Genomic DNA, 21,256 nt, shown 5'->3' on the forward strand with positions numbered 1-21,256 from the left:
ATTAATTATCAACGGAACAAATTCAAACTGTGTCGTTATCATTACCGTTTGAACCCCGAATATGCATTAGCAGAGAAAACATTTATTTAAAGGGATTGATTATAGAAAAATTAATAGAACAAGGAACGAACCTAAGCAGACAGTAACGATACATATTACGTTACTAAACACAACTGAGCCAAGTTTCAACCCTTATAACCCCATTATAACTTTACCTTAAAGGGTAGTTACAGAGAAAACTAAGAAACACTATTTTTGCTCATTTTCGTCTGTTAATTCTTATACATATAGGCAACCAATGAATCTTATTTTTGCATCTTAATTATACGGTAATTTGTTTGAGTTTGTAATTTTTTTGTAATTCCTAATTTTCCTCTCCGATAATGTAAAAAATGCTGTTTGAACACTAGAACAACCGAGCTCGAAACGCGACTGATGTATATTGTTCTATAACAATGCCAAGATTGGATTTATTTAAAGTGCGTATGATTTATAATTATAATATATACTTTAATAAAGAAGTATGAAAATACCTAAAAATTTCTCCTAGAAATATTTTTATAATATCCAGGAACTGTAAAAGAAAAAAATCAGAAACCAGTCATTTGGACTGGTTTGGCGATTCTCGTGTTAAACAATTCAAGTGAACAATATGCCTGAAATGCGAGTTATTGATTACATATGTATTATATTTCAAATAACGGTGAAAAACAAAACAAATAATCGTCGTCTATTTTTACGCCAATTAGGGGAAGAACTTCGCCTTCCAACAATTTAAATCCGATTTTCCAATTCCAACGTTAACAGCTCTGTATTTGCTAAACAAACCATCCGGTTTAAAGCGTTAATAAATAAATAAAAATAAATCGATAATTATAAAGTATAAAAAATGACATAAGTTAAGAAACGAAACTGCTATTTATTAAAAACATTCAGAAAACAAGATTTTCTGAAGTGTAACCAAGATCGACATCTCGTTGCTCGCCACTGTAAGGGTTAAAGTGCCGAAGACTTGATAAACGAAACGTCAAGCCCTGAGAAATGCTTTTGTTCCTTATAGCGAGGGCGCTGACTCCGCAAGATCTTCAGCCAAGGAATCGGTAAATTTATGGAATTCCGGCCACCACTGCCGAAGGAGAGCTTTTTCCTCTCATTCAAATATATTCCGAGATTCCGAATCCATCGCGGCCGATTGCCGCCGTCGCGTTGCGCGCAGTAAAATCATTTCTCGCTGAAACGTTATTCCCAGAATGGTACTGCGCGCTCGTTTCCCCGCGCGTCCTCCCACGTTCAACCACCGTTCCATCGCTCTTGCATCTCGAAATAACTCCACCGAAATAAAGGCTTGTTCTCGTTAGCTTGGTATTTCTTCTGTGAAGGGTGGAGCCCAGAGGCAACAAAGTTACGCAACCAGCACCCGACCATCGCGCATCGTCGCGAAGCGTTTCGATGATGCACGCGGGATGACTCTTAATTGCGTGTCAATCCTCTGGTAGGTGGAGCGAGAACACGGAAACAAAAACAAGAGTGTCTCCTCGGCTTGGAACGTCTAGTCTAGGCTTTGTTTGTCTAGCCACGAGGCTACTCGGGGAGGAAAACTGCGTGAAAAGGGGAGAACGTTCTTTCGTCTATTGGGTTGGCAACTAAGTAATTGCCGATTTCAGTTATAGATGTCTCTCACTCCCATTTTTATGATATCCGTAAATGTTATATTATAAAATTATTATTATTATTATGTTATTTTTTATTATCCGTGAATGTTATCAACTGGACAAATTGAATGCAGCGGTCAAAGAAAAGCGACCAGAATTGGTCAATCGTGAAGGACAATGCTAGGCCGCGCACGTCTTTGTCCACTCGGCAAAAATTCATGGATATTGGTTGGGAATTGATGTTATACTCACCAAATTAACACTTTATCGACCGCTAGCCTATTAATCGGCTTTTCGATTGCCAATGTTTATCGATCGCTAGCCTATTAATCGGCTTTTCGATTGCCAATGCTTATCGACCGATAGCCTATTAATCGACTTTTAGCTATCGACGGTTTTCGCTTCTTTACTGTTTTGTTAGTAGCTGACCTCCTGTATGCTGACCTCCCCATATCTTTATGAATTATAATTATAATAATAATTATTATTTATTATTATTTTTAAAGGAATAAGCACAACACAATGAATAGCGAAAATTTAGCCGGTACTGGGAGCAAATGCGCGCGCGACTAAGCCAGTCCTTACTGAGTGGCAGCCTCAACCACGAGCGGACGATAAAGTGTTAACTAGAAGCAAAGGTGTTGCAGCAAAATCGTCGTTTTGGATTATATTTTGAACCTGTCGAATCTCTCCATAGACGAGTGATCAAGGCACAGAAAGAGAGGTGGTCGCAAGAAAACTTGATCGAAGACTGTACGAGGCGTACGCCGCATATTTGACGCTTTTAATAGATAACAATTCAATTCCGTCGGCATGTCGCCATACTCTTTCATCGCTATAATGACAAGCAATTTTCAATATTGGTTTTCGATTGCAAATGTCGATGGCGATTAACCTTAGCCTTGCTTCCTACGAATACCCCGCATACCCTGAAAACGATTACAAAGACGGGAGAATAAGCTTTATTACACTCCACGTTCTTCGCGTTCTATGAATCTAAACGGAATCTATGAAATTATATTCACCTGAAATTGTTTAATCGATTTGATCACGTCTTTTCATACAACCCTTAAGACAAATATATTCGAACAACTTTTGAAACGCGATAACTTTTTCAAAACTGGACCAAATGTTTAAACGTTAAGGGGACTGGTTTACTGTGCTATGAATGGACTGCGGATTTTATGCATTTGTAACAAATGTCGGTACAGTAAGATCGAATACAAAACGGTAAAGACATTCCAAAAATTGTTGTTGTATTATTTTCAACTTAATGAAATAGTTGATGATTTGTTTGATAATTTTATATAATAGTATATATTATATATAATATGTATATGTGTATATATATATAACATTTCCAATAAATTCTTGTCATTTAGTCTAACTTTAAACAAGTTATTGCGTTTTAAAATGTGTTCGAATACTTTCTTCCTATGACTGTACACAGCGCAGCTGAATAACTGATACGACGAGATCGAACGGATCGTTATAGTGTTAATTATGTGTAAACAGATTGAAACCACTGAAACGTTTCTACAAACTCTAAATTTAGACAATGCACAAATTGCGCTTACACCGCGTTATCTTTGACGTTTACATAATTTGTTCTAATGTTTTGACTTGCGTAGCCGCAGCAAAAAGAGCAATTGAATTTGTTTGGCACAAATCGTTTTCGTGTCGAAGATAACGTGTCTCGCGAATGTTTTGTTTCGATCAGTTGCACTGTTGACTCTCAGAAACAAAAGATGTCAAAGGAATGTGACGTGATGATAGCTCATCACTGAATGCTTTACACAGATAACCCGTGACCCTTAGTTTGAGCATGGCGAATTGGATGTCTTTATCCATTCGACTTAATATTAATAATAATAATAATAATAATAATAATAATATTATTATTATATTAATTATTATATTTTATTATTATAATAATAATATTCAAATATCTTTCTCTCTTTTACATTTATATTACAATGCAAATACCATTAGATTACAACAGGGCACATTTTATTTCAAATAAAGTAACCAATAATTGTTTAAAATAAATACTTATCTTAAATATTTCACTCAAATGAACTAACAAATAATTAACGGTCGTTGTTTAACTCTCTCAGATGATGTGCTGAGATAATAAGTGACCCCAACACCGTATGCATTTCTATTTTATTTCACAGTTGAAGTTCAATTCTCCACGTTTTTATGATTTTATATATGTACCAGCTAAGAATAAAATACAATGGATCGTTCATCTCGAATTAGATTTATCGCATCTTCTCGTACTTCGTATCCGAGGCCTGTCATGACCCCAATACATCAGAGTCACTTTTGTGGAAATAATCGTACCAGTTAAGGGTTAAACTGGTTTTAGATAAACATCCATTTAGCAACAAATGTATATGTATAGAAACATACGGCGTATTTCAAGATGCAATCGACGATGTTGACAAGACAGAAATAGACGGTATCGGAAATTTCGTTAGATCGAAAATAAAAGTGAAAAATTACTATCTGTATTATTATATAGAAGATAAATTTGTTGTATGCACAAATAAACCGACGCACGATTAATTGAAACAGCATGTAGCTGCATGAGATAATATGAGCTCAGCAAATGCATACTTCATAATTTTACTATAAAACCTATGCATCTCATAGCTAACGACTTAATATAGTGCATATTATTTTGGAAAGCTACGAACATGCAATCTCTGCAAAGTTCAGGTAAGTTCTTCAATTTTGTTCAAATCGCGCGGCCGCGTGGCATCGTTTCGAAGCTAGCGAATATGTCATAAATTTGGACGAGCAGGCACAATGGCGCTTCATGAAATTGTCTGTGTCAGAGCTTCAGTGTCATGCACAGTCTTTTCATCGTGTTTATTTTCGCACGCCCCATAATTGGGAATGCAATCGACACGCGTGAAGCTGCAATTTGCGAGAATTACGACGGAAAGTTAACAACCGTTTCCCGATGTATCGGGGATATCATTTTTATTTTTCCGTCACTGTAATAATCATGATTGACGGAACAATGGTACCGATGATCGATGATGATTTACCAAGAGCTTAATGCTTTTAGCCCGGAGCCAGATATTATTTCATTATAGAAGATCGAAAGCAATTTATATCGGAGTGCTCGACGACTGTGAATCGGGGGGGCGGGAGGGGGAACGGTGCTAAAGAACGAGTAATTTCATTTCACGTGTCGTCCCGTCTGTGTAATTTTGCATCGCGAAACAGTTTAGCGGGTCGAACGTAATTTCTGTAAAATCGTAGCCGGCGAGATTTCATGAAATTCATCGGAACGAACGGCAATTCGCGTTTATCATACTCGTTCCGGCGCTTAGATGTATACTGAATGAAATGTATAGCGCTGCATGCACTGTTATTTCTTCCTCGGCGCTGGTCTCGCTGCAATTCTTGCATTAGGAAGTTACGCTAACGCGAGTTCAATTGCCCGTTCAGGTGCTCCAACTTCCGGCGACCAAAGTGTTTCAAGTCGAAACTGCTTTACATTATGCTAGGCTTTACGGTACGAATATAAAGAGCTTTGCCCAGTTTCTATAGTTAAACAGTTTAGGCTACTTGGGCGATATTGTTTAAATGATCTCTGGTAACTGTTTATTATTCGTTCATTGCCCAGCGATTATCCTCGTCGATCTTGGAAGCTTTTTGTCTTCAAATAATGGATCGATTTTTCAATGGTGGCATGAAAGGGACACGTTTGTTTCGAACAATATTTAAAAAAAGGACTAGAAGTCCGTTCTACTTCTACTTGTTATCATTGGGAGCAGAAGTACTCTAATTCAATTTCGCAATTTAAATATATTATATTTCAATTACATGGTAGTTCATTAACATAAATTAATCACAATAATTTGATTACATAGTTCTTTCGGTTAATTCAATTGCTAATCGTTTTAATCGGAAATGTAGTTCAAATGCAATGCAGTTGAAATACAGTTCTTCGAGTTACAGCCCAGAGTTTTGAAGAAGTGAGATAAATTTTTTTCTTTTTCTTTCGTAACCCCCTCTTTTTGCCCCTTCTGCAAACTTTCTTCTCTATTATTATCTGTTCATTTATTAATCTTTAATTGGTAATTTTAATTCGATTATATTGTAATCTGTAATTTTTTAATTCGGAATTTAATTCGGATGTCTCCACAGCGGAGTCAACGGGAGCGCTAAGGGTTAACCCTTTGCACTCGAGTGGTGACTCTGAGGCACCGCTGAAATTGTTACATCACGTTCCAAGATAATATTTATATTATCAAAGCAATTTCACATGCATGAAATACACTTTGTTATATAAAATATATAAAATTATTATACTATAATAATAATATTAATACTATAATATAATAAATATAATATTATAAATAATATAATAATAATATAAATATAATAAATAATATAATATAATATAATATTATAAATAATATAATATAATATTATATTATAAAATTATATATACTATAAGTCGGAAAAGTTAATTTAGATTTGCAGTAAAAATGGCTTCGCTTGCAAAGGGTTAAATCGCAGATAAAAATTAACCACCGAGGACTATTCTTCCGCGGGATATTTCGACAATCGCGGCCGAACTCGGCAGACGATACCGAACTCGGCCGGTCTCCACAGCCGACACGACACGTTCATGAACTTCATCCCCCGATACGATTTTCAAGTATCCATCCACTCGGCCGACGGCGGCGCGTATCGATCTTTTTATAACGGTCACATCATCACAGGTGACAGAGTTACTTTGAGAGGTGTTCCAGCTAGGAGCACGTGTGCCGTTACGTTGCAAGGATACCGAGGCAAAGATATTTCGGTCGGTGTGACACACCAAGATCCGAACCGACAGCGTCGCTAACTTTGAGAGACAGCCCTGACTTCGCGTTGGCAAAGTTCAAACGGATTTTCATTCCGACGGGCTGTATACGGCCGATCCCGACTGTTCCGCGTCTCGGAAAGTAACGAATATTACGGGGTCTAATTAGTCATGAGCGATACTCTGATTAGGGGGAGGATTAGTATCACGAGTCGCGGACGATACGATGATAACTAGACTGCGGATTTTTGTACATTTATGGCATTTATTATATTTTTTATTATTATATTATTATTATATTTTATTATTATATCATTATTATATTTTTTATTATTATATTATTATTATATTTTATTATTATATCATTATTATATTTTTTATTATTATATTATTATTATATTTTATTATATCATTATTATATTTTATTATTATATTATTATTATATTATTATTATATTTTATTACTATTATATTATTATTATATTTTATATTATTATTATTATATTTTTGTACATTTATGTGCAGATTTCAAGAATATAAGAAAACGCATAAATTCACACGTTCTAGTCGCATTTTGTATTTCATTTTTACAACGAGTAATCTTACAGTCGACGAAAGGAAAATTTTCATTCGTTCCTTATTTTTGTGAAATGACATATGAACATGAAAATTTGCATAAAAATTCGCAGTCCAGTGACAACTGTGTTAGATAAACTAGTGCGCGATGTCCCTCAGAATACAGTAACCGATATGACAACTGTAATAGTATTTAATCTGTGGTTAATTGGAGAAGTATTGCACGTAATGATATCTGATATAATAACTATAATAGTGTTTGATCTATGGTTTATTGTGGAACCGTTGTATGTAATAATTGCACGTGATGATCGTTCGTAATGATTGTATCTGATAGAAGTAACTGTAATAGTATCTGATTTATGGTTGATTGTGGAAGTATTGTATGTAACGATTGTATAAAATGATCGTATGAAATGACTACGTTCGATGGTGCATATCATAGAAACAATGTTCAAATATCATTGCGTAAAAGATTGTAAAATATTAATATGTTTTACTAAATTTTACAGAACCCCTAGAAACAATTGAAGATTATAGGATTCGATTTATGGGCACAGTTAACTCGATGATGCACTGTGCGAAGAAACAGTGAATCGTATTTTAAAAAACATTCGGAAGTTGGTTTTTCGACTAGCAAGAATGTTTAAGTAACTTTATTTTTTATTGTTACCGCGGGAAATATTTCTGCTCCTTTCGCAGTTTGTATATATATATGAAGTTATTTTAAAAATTACTCGTCCGAAAACATGAACGGCGTGAACGGTTTCAATTTCATTAATGAGCAATTATAAAAAGTTATAAAACCTGTAGTCGCGTTCGAACAAGAAATACAAAGCGATACAACAATCACTAAGCTATGTATTTTGTATCTTCTTTTTTATATATTATATAATATAATATAATATAATATAACTATATATTATATTTTATATATATATATATATTTTGTATCTTCTTTTAAAGTATCGAGGATCCAGAAAAAGCCAAATATCTTCAATATGTAGTATAGTACAGCTGTTCAGCGTTAATTAACTTTAAACATTAAACACTTTAAATAGTTATTCACTGAGTAGAATTACTGCATAAAAACACATTGAAATAAATTTAAAATACGTTAAAAGTAAATGCAGATTTCAATTTTTCAACAACAATACAGGTTCTGCGCTCCGAGTTAATCTTTTATAGATCGTATTCACCCTTTTGCACTCCAAATTGATCCACTGTAAATCATATTCTCTTTTCCGCACTCGAAACTAATCCTTTCGTAAATTTGTAATAACAATAATAACTCGTTAGTTATTACAAATTGTTATAAATATTAGTCGTAATAACATACAATAATAACTCACTATTTATTATAAATTATTATAAATTAGTTATAACAACTTACGAGTTAGAATTATTAATCCATGAATCAGGTTACTTTTCGCCCAGCTCTGATAAGCGCTAATAAGACCAGAGTGCAATTTGCGCCCTCGCGCATCCAAAAGTGATTTGACTCTGGCACCGCTATCGATTCAGAACAGCTTCTATCATTATGATAAATACACCGAGCCGTCCTGTTCCATGAGAAACATTCGAACGAAGAGATTAATGGAAAGGAGTGTTCCGAATTACGACGAATTGCGAGATTAACGACCAATCCTCCTTCCGTCCAAGACGAATGACGAGATGAATGATGGATCCCCGCTAGGATCCAGATAACAGACCTAAAACTGTTCTGTCGAGTTTCCATTTTCTTCTCACCGAAGATTACCTGGGGCCCTCGGGGTCGTTTGAATTTCAATAGTAATGCGAAAGGGCGAGATAAAACTGTGCGCAATCTGTAACGCAAGGGGATGTTAATCGCGAAGAAATATTACGACCTGGATCGTTCTCGCCCGCTCCCGTTGGATATTTTACACCGTAAAAGACATCGCCGTTCCTATCAAGATCTCAGCCCGTCCATTTCTATTTTTTCTTTCACGCTAAACCTATCGACATTTAGCATGTAATCGTTTCTATTGAAAACGGTCGGATGACCGGCTTTCAAATAAACGTTATATCATTTTCCAGTCGATTAGACAAGTAATAGACAATTTAGCATGAGCAATAAAACACGAAATAACTTTTACGTAATAATTAGAGAACGTTTATTTGTTGCATTATAAACATAATACTATAATAACATGATAATGTAATATTGTTATTATATAATAAATATATAATAACATAATAATATAATAATAAAACATAATAATGTAATATTGTTATTATATAATAAATATATAATAACATAATAATGTAATATTGTTATTATATAATAAATATATATAATAACATAATAATATAATAATACATCATAAAATTCTTTAGAAAGAAGACTTCAGGGATTGAAAAAATGATACTTTACATCGGTGATTCAGATATAGTTGTTCGACTTAAAATGAAATTTATTATACGCCGCACTTTTTTTTACAAACGGTGGAACATTTTTCACAAACATATTTTTTACATATATAACAGACACGTTTATGGTTTTTTTTTGACAACATGCAATTTGACACAATTTTCATTCTCAGAAATTGTAGTAGAATCATTTTCCTTGGGAAACTGACAGCAATAATGAGCATGTGATTTCAGTGCAGATAACGTTATTAACGAGCAAAATACTGCTCACGGTAGACAACGAGAAGAGAACATAAGATTATAAAAAAAGAGAGATATCAACAAATGAAGTAGCTATTCAGCGGTGTGAATAATTATCGACTGAAAGTAATTTTTACATTAGCATATTTCTATATTAGAAATAATAGAAAACGAAAATACATAAATATATTCCGTTAAGTTTTTCTTTAGACATCACTCCAAGTCTATAATTATGCACACGACTGTATATTATACAAAAAAAAGCCGTGCAGTAAATTCAGAAAAAGCGTAATCATCCAATTTCAAAATTTTGCTCAAAATTTAAAAAGCGGTCATTCAACCGCTTCGATAGATTTACTGTTAATCACTTTCGGTAATTCTTGACGAAAATATCCTATTCTTTGTACACCTTTACATCGTGAAAATAAACATTTCGATTAACTAAGTTTGAAATATCATAGACATCATGCATGGTTGAACACTTAATGTTGAAGTCTTGAATTATAAAATTCAACCGTTGACATGATTCTTTTTTTAAAGCATACAGACGAATCGTCGCGGATCGGTGCAAACGATTGATGAGATTGAATCCGAGAGATCGCTCGGCATCTGTATGCATTATGCGACCCGGCGAAGGGACAGCGCGCAGCGGCGGCAAAAGTGGACGCATTGATATTCCACGTGCGTGGATGCAACTCCGATCGTCGTAACTTAATTAACATTAACAACGAGACTCGGGCATCTTTTTCTAGCCGTTTTTCGCCGGTTCCAGTCAGGAGAAAATGAAATCGCGACGCGGATCAGGCAAAAAGCTCCCGGCCGGTGGAACGTAAATGGAAACGTTTCCTCGTTAACCATCCCGCGGGAGGCTCATGCGTACGCTCGAACTACTATGCATCTACGCGATGCATAAATACCTCTAGTGCACATATTTCTGCAACTTTATTTCATTTCACTCGCCACTATTACACGTCGTCCCATCAGTTCTTGCCGTTTATTGCTCTCGTTTTAATTAACATTAGAACCACCGTGCGCTAAAAACGATTCGTTTGCCTTGTCTTTTCACCGATCAAATGTTGCGATCACTTCGAAAAGTATGTAAGTATATTATATATAATATATATTATTATATATTTATATTATATTATTTATATATATTATATATAATATATATTATTATATATTTATATTATATTATTTATATATATTATATATAATATATATTATTATATATTATATTATATATATTTTGTTCAAATAAGATGCTTTTATAAGCAATTCGTAACAAGTTAGCTTCTTCTGACGAGTGTACTGATCATGAAAAGATGGCAAGATTTTGTGTTTTTGCGAGTATATTCGTCGAAAACAACTAATCGATTAATAGTTATAATTGTACCACAGATCTTTATGTAAAATAAGAATTTGCGACACGTATTGTAAAAAGAACAGAAGCCACCTTTTTTCTGACCTTAAATACTTTAGCAAGTCAAGGGCACTGTATTCACACTCTGCAATTCTGTAGTCTTTGAACTGTTTAAAATTATAACTATTCATTTGTATCGTAAACGTCCCTGCTCTATTCGTAATCTCCCGCCTTTTCTAGCAATGTTTGTCTACGGAAAATCTACTAAACCGAAAGCAGATACAGCAGAGACATCCTTATCCGAATATTTACATTTACGATAGTCCAGTGTCTAGAAGTTCTGTTATCTGAGCATTGTATTATTTCAATACACTATCACCTAGTAGAGAAGTGAAATGAAATTTTTAGATAACAGAATGCTTTGGTATCAGGATATTACGAAAATAAACCTTCGAAGAGAAGGTTTATTTAAAAAGAGAGGTTTATTTTAAAAAAAGAGTCTCCATTGTTTCACGAAAATTAATGTACGATATTGTACATATGAAGAAGGATTGGTACGAAAGACTAATAATTTTGCACAGACTTCATCTACCGGAAGCCTATTATAACAGGATTTTCAATTATTATGTTATGCTATAAGAGGAATATCAAACTTTTTTTTCTGCGTGGTAATACGTTGCTAGGGATGACCTGTTGATACATGGACTGAAATTGCTGTTACCATTGAACAATTTATTAAATTGTGGACTCTAACAAATTATGAAATTATTTGCGAAGTTGGTTTTCCAGGAACCACGGAGTGCGATTAATTAGAAGTGAAACATTATAAGAGTGGCGATGTGTGATGGCGTGAAAATAGGTAGATATTGTAAATATATAAATATTGTAGTATGATAGAGAATTTGGTGCGACTTGTATGGTTGCTAATCAGAATGAAAAATGAGTGTAATACAAGTGTGAGAGAGTGGACAAAAGGAATGAGAGAACAAAGCTTGAGTGAGAGAACAATCGGAACTACGAGTATCGAGAGAGTGTTAAGGGAGAACAGAGAGTATTGAGAGTCATTAATTATAGTGATTAATTACATACTTGTTGTTATATGTTCTATACTTTATTATAAATAGTTTAATTGTGCCGTAATCCATTTATATTATTGTAGGTAGATAATATGTTAATATAAAAGATGCACTCTCTGATGCAACTATTGGATAGAAGTAACTAACTACTATTTCATAAAATATCCTCTTGAATCAGTAATTTATAGCTAATTTAAGCTATAGCAATTTAAGCTAATTGTTATAGCTAATTTAATAGCAATTTAAGCTAATTGTCATTAGCTAGAGTGAACTTCAAACAATTTATGAACACTTCTATAAATGTATATTTTGCTGTTACTTTTGTAAATAATTATATACAATTTTATTTCGAGTAAAATTAGTGCTTGAATTCAAACTCTTCTCTCTTTACGGGTGTATTCTCGTATTTTAGAGCTAAAAAATGGACTTTTCCGTGTCGATTGCGTATCATTCTTCCACAGAAAACGTATGAAACAATTTTCAAAAGAATGTTTAATTTTAACATTCTGGAAATCGCAAAGACGAGTCGCTTCAAAATTGAACAGACGTCAGAATTTTGTTAAACTTCGTTCGAATCTTTGAATCGATCAACGCGAGGATACGTTATTAAATAATTTGTTGGCAAAATGTTTATAATATCCGAGCTATGGAAGCTCGAATTTGAAAACGCGAATACTCGTCTTCGAGCAATTTCGAGGGATAAGCGGAGTTGCAGTCGCAATCCAGCTGGCAATTTATGCTTTCGAAGAGGGGTTGAACCCCTCTTAAACGTGCTGAGAACTATGAACATAACAATTGGAACGAGATTCCATCCGTACATTCTACAAAGAAGCAAAGAGTGGATCAACCGGTCCGAGCGTGTAACGTTGGGCATTTCTGAAAGAGACATGCCCTCGAAAAGAATTGGAAAAATCAAAACAGGACAATTGTACGTGTGCAAAGAAATGTTATTGTTATCGCCAGGAAAGTCTACGCGAAAATTTCCTAGCCGGACTCGTACAAAATAAACTGCGCTGAATTTGTAATCAAATTCTAGATTAAAGCGTTTAAAATTTACGTTAATTTATGTTAAAATTTTTCGTACTTTCTCACGCTTCAGGGACAATAATCAAAACTTTTTATATTGTAAACATAATTTTATTTTTCACTTTACACGAGCAAGACAGTATTAATATATCTTCCGATTTGGCATTAGATTATTAATCACAGTTTCTTTTATCATCTTTGGAATCGAGAAATCAGAATATCCTTACAAAATTGTTGTTTCACTGATTTTATTTTTATAATAAGTATAAAACGAATGTAATGTGAATGATGCTTATTGCGATATTTTGTAAAATTATCGCATACTTGATAAAACCTAAATAATTAATTTACATTTTCAAATTCTTAGTCTATTCAATAAAATACTCATAGCATTTTTTATCCTCCATTCTTCGCAGAAAACATTGATAATGCATATGTACACTTATGAATTGTAATTCATCTTATAGTAAGTAAACACGAGCATGACATTCGAACGGACGAAAACTACAATGAACAATTTTTATCAATGAAATCGCAATACCACAACGGACACAAATGCAACGAAAACAACTAATTACGCTAATTATGCCTTTCAGCGACGATAATCACTACACTTGGTTCACCTCTACACAAATAATTTTGTACGATATTCACTAAGGATAGCGTTTATATTTTTCAAATTCACTTACTACAGAAAAATTGTATCAATTAACGTTACCTTTATAATACAATACATTCGTTATTAATACGTATGCAATTTGAATCTTTTTTTCTGTCACTGTATCACCTGTTTATTAATATGAATATTATTACAAATAAATTATAACAGCAATTATTATTTTTTAACTTACATTCGATTATTTAAATTCGTTATTTAAAGAAATATTTAAACGTATATCAAAAACGAACGGCTATTGCGTACATTATGATTGCGCTTAGTGTTTAGTTATGCTAAATAAAACATTCTGCAATAATTAACGAAGAGTAATATTGAATAGAAAATAACTCATTGTATACCGATTTTAATACCGTTCTATTACTTCAAGAAGACAAGAAGATAAAACATAAAAACAATATTGTTTACACATTACGTTTGTTTGCAACTGTGGACATATAATCTAAATGTAACGAGTACGATTTTGCCGTCAATTACACAGGACACCACACATTTCTGCAACACAACATCGACATCAATTTGTAATCACAATAATAAACAAAAATAAACATATTCCTTGAATCACCGTGTTACGAAATCTCAATGGAAATGTCATTAACCATTCGAGTCCTACGGGTCGTTGAAAAAACACGCTCGAAAAATGCCGAACAGCGCGATACCGCTTTTGTCTTAATACGCGTGCTATCAGTTTATAAATATTTCAAGAGTTTTGTTCAATAAAAATTGTTGAGAAGATAACAATGAAATACAAAATGTGTTAGTTATATTATTTATGTATTAGTCCATAATATATTATAATATTATATTATATATTTAATAAATATTACAAAATATTATATATAATTATTAATAATAATAATATTATAATTATTATTTATACTATATTATATTATTATATATATATATTATATATATAATATTATTATATATATTAGTCCATAATATTATAATATTATATTATATATTTAATAAATATTAAAAAATATTATATATAATTATTAATAATAATAATATTATAATTATTATTTATATTATATTATTATATATATTAATATATATCCATAACGCTCAAAAGTCCGCTAACTTTTCGGCTAAAAATCTAAACAGCGGGATCGCGCTGCTTGAGGCTCAAACGGTTAACGATACACACTTTTGGGATGTGATATCTGTTGACTCGATACGGACAACGTACACAGAGAAGAACGAACGCGACGCTTAATTACAAAGGGGGAGGGAAAAAAGAAAAGTAACCGAGGGTCAATGTCCGATCAAGGTGCGTCGACGCGCATCGTGTGAAAATATGATTGGCATACATGCATATGTAACGCATTGGCGCCTACAGTTACATCATCTGTGGCATGTGTTCTCAGCAGCATGCACAGTGCTAGCAACCGTGGAACGAAGGTCACCAAGTAGTTGGTCGCGACAATGACCTTTCCCGTCTCCGTCCGGGGCAGGGAGAGACTTTTTACTCCTTTAACAATTTCGCGGGTTTGTTTACAGTGACAATCGGGGCGATCCCCGGTCGCGTAACACGAGTCATAGTGGCGTATAGAAAGCGTCCTTTTAATGACTTACGGTCAATGCGCGCTCGATGTTTCGATTGAGAAATGCACGGCCACACCGATTGCATTGCCGCTCCGTCATAATTCACTACGTTTCCTATTTCGCCGGCATGATGCAACCGAATGAACGCGGTTACTCGTCGACGACGGTTCCTACGACACTTCTCCCTACACACTGTGTACCAAAAACACGATACGATACACTAAACTATATATATACTATATATAATACATAATAATATATATAATACTATATATATTACTATAATACATAATAATATGTATATAATAATACTATATATAATACTACATATAATACATAATAATATATATATAATACTATATATATTACTATAATACATAATAATATGTATATAATAATACTATATATAATACTACATATAATACATAATAATACTATATATATACTATATATAATACATATATAAACTATATTCACAAAAATGAAAAGCTAAAACGTGTCGCACGAATTCGCTGGCAAGAAGCACGTGTGTAGCCTGAGGATGAGAAAGAAATAACAAAGGTAATACGATAAACATAATGCTAATATAAAACAAGAGGAAATGCTCTTAAGTGCATCGTACGAAGGAACAGTGAAATTGTGCTCTACAAAAACAAAAAAAAAAAGAAAAAAGAGAAAATCAAAACAACGATACACGTAAATTATAAACGATATATATATATATGTATACAAGCACCGATAAGGTGTCTCGTACCTTCGAAACCCTCGACGAATACATTCGGTAAACACGAGTTTAAACAGAAATGCCCAGGGATCGATTTCAGCAGGAAAACGTCGCCTCCAAACAAACGATTTGATAAGAGAGGAGCATCGGTGTGCCGGCGGCGGCCGTAGCAGACTGGTGGTGTGCGTGTCTAGGGCCCCCCCCCCCCCCCCCCCCCCCGCGTATATACGGTGAACCAAAGCGCACGGGTTTGCTCTGCTATTGTCCCCGAGATGCCGGTCCCACTGTATAATTCCGTGGGTCACGGTATAAAGACGAAACCGGCCGTCGAGATAATCGCGTAAACGTTGAGGGGCATCGCGACAACGCCTCCGCCTCGTGTAGCGTCGCGACGCCGTTGATAACGCGATGGAAATTATCGACCCCGGCTCACGTCGACGGGGGTTTGTTTTGAACGTGCATCCTCGCGCACGGCCGTCGCCAATAACGACGACGACGACGACGACGATGGAACCGACGGTGGTCTTTTCAACGGACGACGGCGGCGACGGCGTCGTCGTCGTCGTCGTCGTCGTCGACGATCCCGGATCGTTGATGAAACAACGACGGACGTGTACGCTCGCGGGGCTGGCCCTCCACACACAGACACACACACTTAGATATATCGAGAGAGAGATAACAGGTTGCTGCCGAAACACGAGAGAGCCACGTATCGGATAGTCTAGCGTGCGTTTCGTTCGCGTATTTATGCGAGAGAGACACAGAGTATACCGAGAGACACGAGACAATCCTCCTTGGAGAGCGCGCGCATCGCCCATTGTTTCGACGCGGTGGCGGTGATACGGGTAAAAGCGACCGGATAAATGGCGACTTTCCCCCCTCCGGTGTCTCGCGGCCGCCTCGTTGGGTTGTAAATCTCTCGCGCGACACGCCGAAACGCACGCGTTCCTTCGCCTCTGACCCGCGGTACCCGCCAGTATGTGTCCACGTACCCGTGCACTTGCAAGAAGACAGAGAAAACACAGAGAGAGAGAGGAGGACACAGTCGGTGCCGACCGAACACAGTCTCGTCTACCTGTACACGGACTGCTCCCGTTGTAAGCCCGGATCGTTCAATTTTTCGCGAGAAACCAACACACACACACACACACACGCACACACCGGGATTGTACGATGTACATGTTTTACGCTGCCCTCTGGTATATGCTACTCACCCTGTGGCCGGATTCCTCGAGTCGCTGCCTTTTGGAGTGTGGTCCATCTCCGTTGAACGCCATCCTGGGGCTCGGCACCGGGCAATTACTTTTATAGCGGGACACTCGGTGCTACAACGACACGTCCGTGTGTATACCGCGCGGCTCTCTACCGTGTCGACGATCTCGTGCGCGGGCGGGGGAGGGGGGGAGGAAGGAGAAAATAATCGGTAGGACACGACGCGAACGCGACGAGAACAGACAAACACGCGAGAGCGGCTTAAGGGAAACTGGATCTCGGTGTTGCTGGAGAGGAACGTCTCTGCTTCTAGCCAAGTAGCCGGCTACTACAGCGCTATCTAACGACGCCGCGGCTCCAACACCGACGAATCCTTAGGGCGAAATCGCGCGCACGCGCCTCCGCCAACGGTGACGTTTCGCGATACGTTCGCCGATTGGCTCGCCGGTTCCCGACCCCACGCTCTTCGCGCGATTCTCACCAGTTGTCGGATCGACGATGGATTTCCACTTACGACGGATTCGTAATCGTTTTCGATATCGCTCGCGTGTCGCGCAGTTTCGCGAAATTGTCGAAAATCGTGGCGCACGTGTGAAGGGAAGGTAATTGAAATGCATTGTTCATCGAGTGTTGTAATTAAATGGTATTGTCCAATCAAAGGCACATTGTAAGTCGGGCCAACTTTGATTCGTGGACGCGGGAACTGCGATTCCGGAAATGTTTTCCGTTGCGGCGGATCGATTCGTGTTCAAAACAGCTATCGAGGGGGTAAATTCGGAACGATTAATCGACTAATTCATTTTCCTAGACATTAGCACTAGATTCCGTGGCGACAATTTGCCATCGAATACGGGTTTCAACGTTGGGGATAAGTTGTTTTCGGATAGAAATAAAAATCTATCGAGCAGCACAACTGTCTCTACTAATGGCGCCAACATTATTCGTAACGACCCGAACATTAGAACTTGTTGCCAGCAATTTAAGTGGCCGGCAATTTCTGAATTATTAATTTCGCTGTCTTCTGGTTGTAAGCGAGTCTCAAAATGCGACGTTGCTGCAATGCAGTACCTAAATGATTAACATACATTTATTTGTATCTTTTTAATTAATAATCGTTGGAAATTCATTTAAAAATGTAAGATACTCAACTGTTGAAACGTCATGCCTTTTGTTACCTTGACGTTCCTTAATTGGCTATGTCGCAATTTTTCGGTTTTCTTGACTAAAATGGTTTCTAATGCTGCTCTATAAGTGTGTACCTGAAATATAACACGTTAAATAACATGATCAAGCATATTTTCAGTATTTCACTTAACTATTAAATCTTCATAATTCCCAGTCTTCAATTTATCACAGAACTTTTCTATGGCGTGACATGCTACTTCCAACGACATGTAACTCAATGCATTATCTTTACGCGATATCAGGTACTGGCTAAGTGGATAACCCTTCGATCGACCTATCTCCGATCTGAAATTGAATCATCGAATGTAAAACAATTAAGACATTAATAATAATATAGAAATTAGTTGTACGTACTTTAAAGTTAATTTCATGTAACAACATCCAACGATACAAATGAATTTGGCTTCGCTTCTGGAGGTATAAAACCTTAACAACAAAGGAGCTAAATCACCGCAGGGATGAAGTCCTACAAGACCAAATGTAGTGTCTGTTTTGGTTAAATTAAATCCATTCTGAAATAAATCTTGTAAATGACTGACCAATTCTGATTCGACTAAATTAGATAACTCCAATTTAGCTGGATAATGCTGTGGACTCTTCTCATCAAAATTAGGTAAATGCTTTTTTACAGACAGCAATAATTCTTGATCCCATTTTCTACGATGAACATAATATTAAATATTTATCATAATATTAATCTTACGTTTCAGAAATGTTACCTAGCTTGTTGTAACAACGTATAATCTTGTTCGATACAGGTAACACAGAATCCATGTTGAAATGCTAAGATACGTGCCAAGTGACCCATTCCAGCCCCGATATCGACAATACATTTACAATTAGAATCGTAAGCACAGTTTGCGCATACCTACAAATGTACTCACAATGCATTAAGATATAATCACTCGTATGTAAACAAAAAAGCGAATTACTCTAGCTATTTCTTGTATTTCGTATTTCTTTTTCTTTTTTATATGCTTCGAGAATAATTTATCGAATTTACTATCTAGGAGACTAGATTCATTCGTTACATTCACTTTGCCTTCACTCAATTTTCTTTCATCAATATCCTGCATTATATTATTCAATTTGCAAGATATAATGCCCTCTGGATCCTCGTGATTTCTATTAATTTGCAAACTGCTAGTCGCTTGACGAAGCGCAAGTAACGACAAAGGCCACACTTGGGTGCTGTAACATATAATTAAAAAATTTTAAATAATGTTAAAAAATATGAGATTAAAAGTATAATATATGATGGTATCAGTACCGTCACTCACCAAGAGGTGTCTCCCGACAACCATTTGCCGAACTCTTGCGGAGACGTATTTTGCAAAGCGAATCTCCAACTTTCCGGCAATTTGTCCCATAATCTCTCCTCGAAAAAGTCCTACGTTAAGCAAAGAATTATTCGTTTACTTCTCTAATATTGATTACGTGTCTAATATGTACACACATCGAAAAAACGATTCGACATATCATCGACGAGTGCAGTAAAAATAATTATGAAACACATTTGCAATAATTATTTATTGTTACGTACCACGACGTAAGAATCTAATAACCAACCGTACAGGTCTAAAATGCAAAATATGCGGTCGACAGTTGAACGAATTTTCGTGCAGGCTTCGCATGCACACCGTATGTCCGCGAGTGCGGCCATCGTTGCTGCGAAATGGCCGCGGGAATTTAAGTTACCCTTCCACGTGGTGCTTCGTTCTGTCATCAAATTGCAGAAGCTGCGACGCGTGATTACTTTTGTCTGCAATTCGACACCGTCGAAAGTAACATATGCAATGCATAATATTATTCAGATATCCGGTCGAACAAGATTTCAAAATGCACTCTCTACGACAGAAATAGAAAGCGCACAGTAGACATAACACCGATTAACGATACTTTTTGTTTAACACAGTGTATATTATGCAATTATATAACGTGGTTATGTGAATATGTCAATATAATAAAGTTCGCCACGAAGGAAAGTTAACGTCGATATCGAGAACATTGTCGATTGCAAAATCTATCTTACAAGGCCTACGAATCCTTTTGCTAATGCAAATCTTTTGCTTATTATTTTTTAAGGTCCGCCAAGTGAAGAGAACAATCGCGACGATCATATTTTTCCACGAAGCGTCGCGGATCTGAAATATATTAGCCAAGGTCGTACGAAACGGACGTCTTCCGGTGTTTCGACACAGAAGACAAGGGAGATACAGGAGCGTTCGCTTGCTTTATTTATTAATTAAAAGATCGGGCGCCTATCCACGGTGTGTCCCACTTTACGGCACTTTCACTCTTCAACAGTTACGTTATTGCTCATGAGCGCACTGCTCTCAGAGAACTATATACCTATAAACTGTGGGCCCGTAGAAGGGAACCGTATCATCTGCCGCTCTACGTCTCGGACTTTCATGGGAACTGGGCGATTGAAATTCGTGCAATCCACTGCGAAGCGTTTGTTTCGCGGTCTGCTCTCGTAATTATTGCTAAACAAAGTTTTTACACGTCCAACTATATTTTTATCCGCAGCCCTGATCGTAGCGCAATAGGAAATATCGGATTGCAGCGCGCGAAAGATCAACAACATTAACTTTCCAAAGTGCTTTTTGTACTATGAAAAACGATCTCGAAGAAAAAGGCGAATGCACTTATTTCAATGTGATAAAGACTCGTTTCGAAACTATTTGACTGTTCGACGCGAGATTCTTTACTCATCCCATTCGAATCTCTCGGTGGTTATTTGGGCCTCTTACG

At 36.1% G+C, this 21,256-nt stretch overlaps 2 protein-coding genes across 4 annotated transcripts in view; both read right to left on the reverse strand.

Annotated features, from left to right (window-relative positions):
* Window positions 1-17,575, reverse strand: part of sm (heterogeneous nuclear ribonucleoprotein L) — a 409,478-nt gene extending 391,903 nt beyond the window's left edge. The window contains exon 1 of one of the 2 annotated variants that reach the window (XM_033484191.2): window positions 17,317-17,575. In XM_033484191.2, the coding sequence (XP_033340082.1) occupies window positions 17,317-17,379 (63 nt within the window). In that variant the 5' untranslated portion in view covers window positions 17,380-17,575. The remainder of the gene's footprint in view (window positions 1-17,316) is intronic. The other variant, XM_033484192.2, reaches the window with a different exon arrangement.
* Window positions 17,576-17,930: 355 nt separating this feature from the next.
* LOC117228429 (methyltransferase-like protein 25B) lies at window positions 17,931-20,190 on the reverse strand. 2 transcript variants are annotated; one of them, XM_033484190.2, is made up of 8 exons: window positions 20,043-20,190; window positions 19,780-19,889; window positions 19,531-19,690; window positions 19,219-19,367; window positions 18,854-19,156; window positions 18,631-18,784; window positions 18,464-18,573; window positions 17,931-18,382 (listed from the first exon to the last, which is right to left on the reverse strand). In XM_033484190.2, exons 1-8 carry the CDS (start codon window positions 20,160-20,162, stop codon window positions 18,106-18,108), a joined length of 1,383 nt encoding a protein of 460 aa, XP_033340081.2. In that variant the 5' UTR covers window positions 20,163-20,190; the 3' UTR covers window positions 17,931-18,105. The 2 variants fall into 2 exon arrangements, with proteins under 2 accessions (XP_033340081.2, XP_033340080.2); XM_033484189.2 differs by having other exon boundaries at window positions 19,432-19,690.
* Window positions 20,191-21,256: the final 1,066 nt, after the last annotated feature.

This window comes from Megalopta genalis, chromosome 18, assembly GCF_051020955.1.
Source record: "Megalopta genalis isolate 19385.01 chromosome 18, iyMegGena1_principal, whole genome shotgun sequence".
Classification (NCBI taxonomy): Eukaryota; Metazoa; Arthropoda; class Insecta; order Hymenoptera; family Halictidae; genus Megalopta; species Megalopta genalis.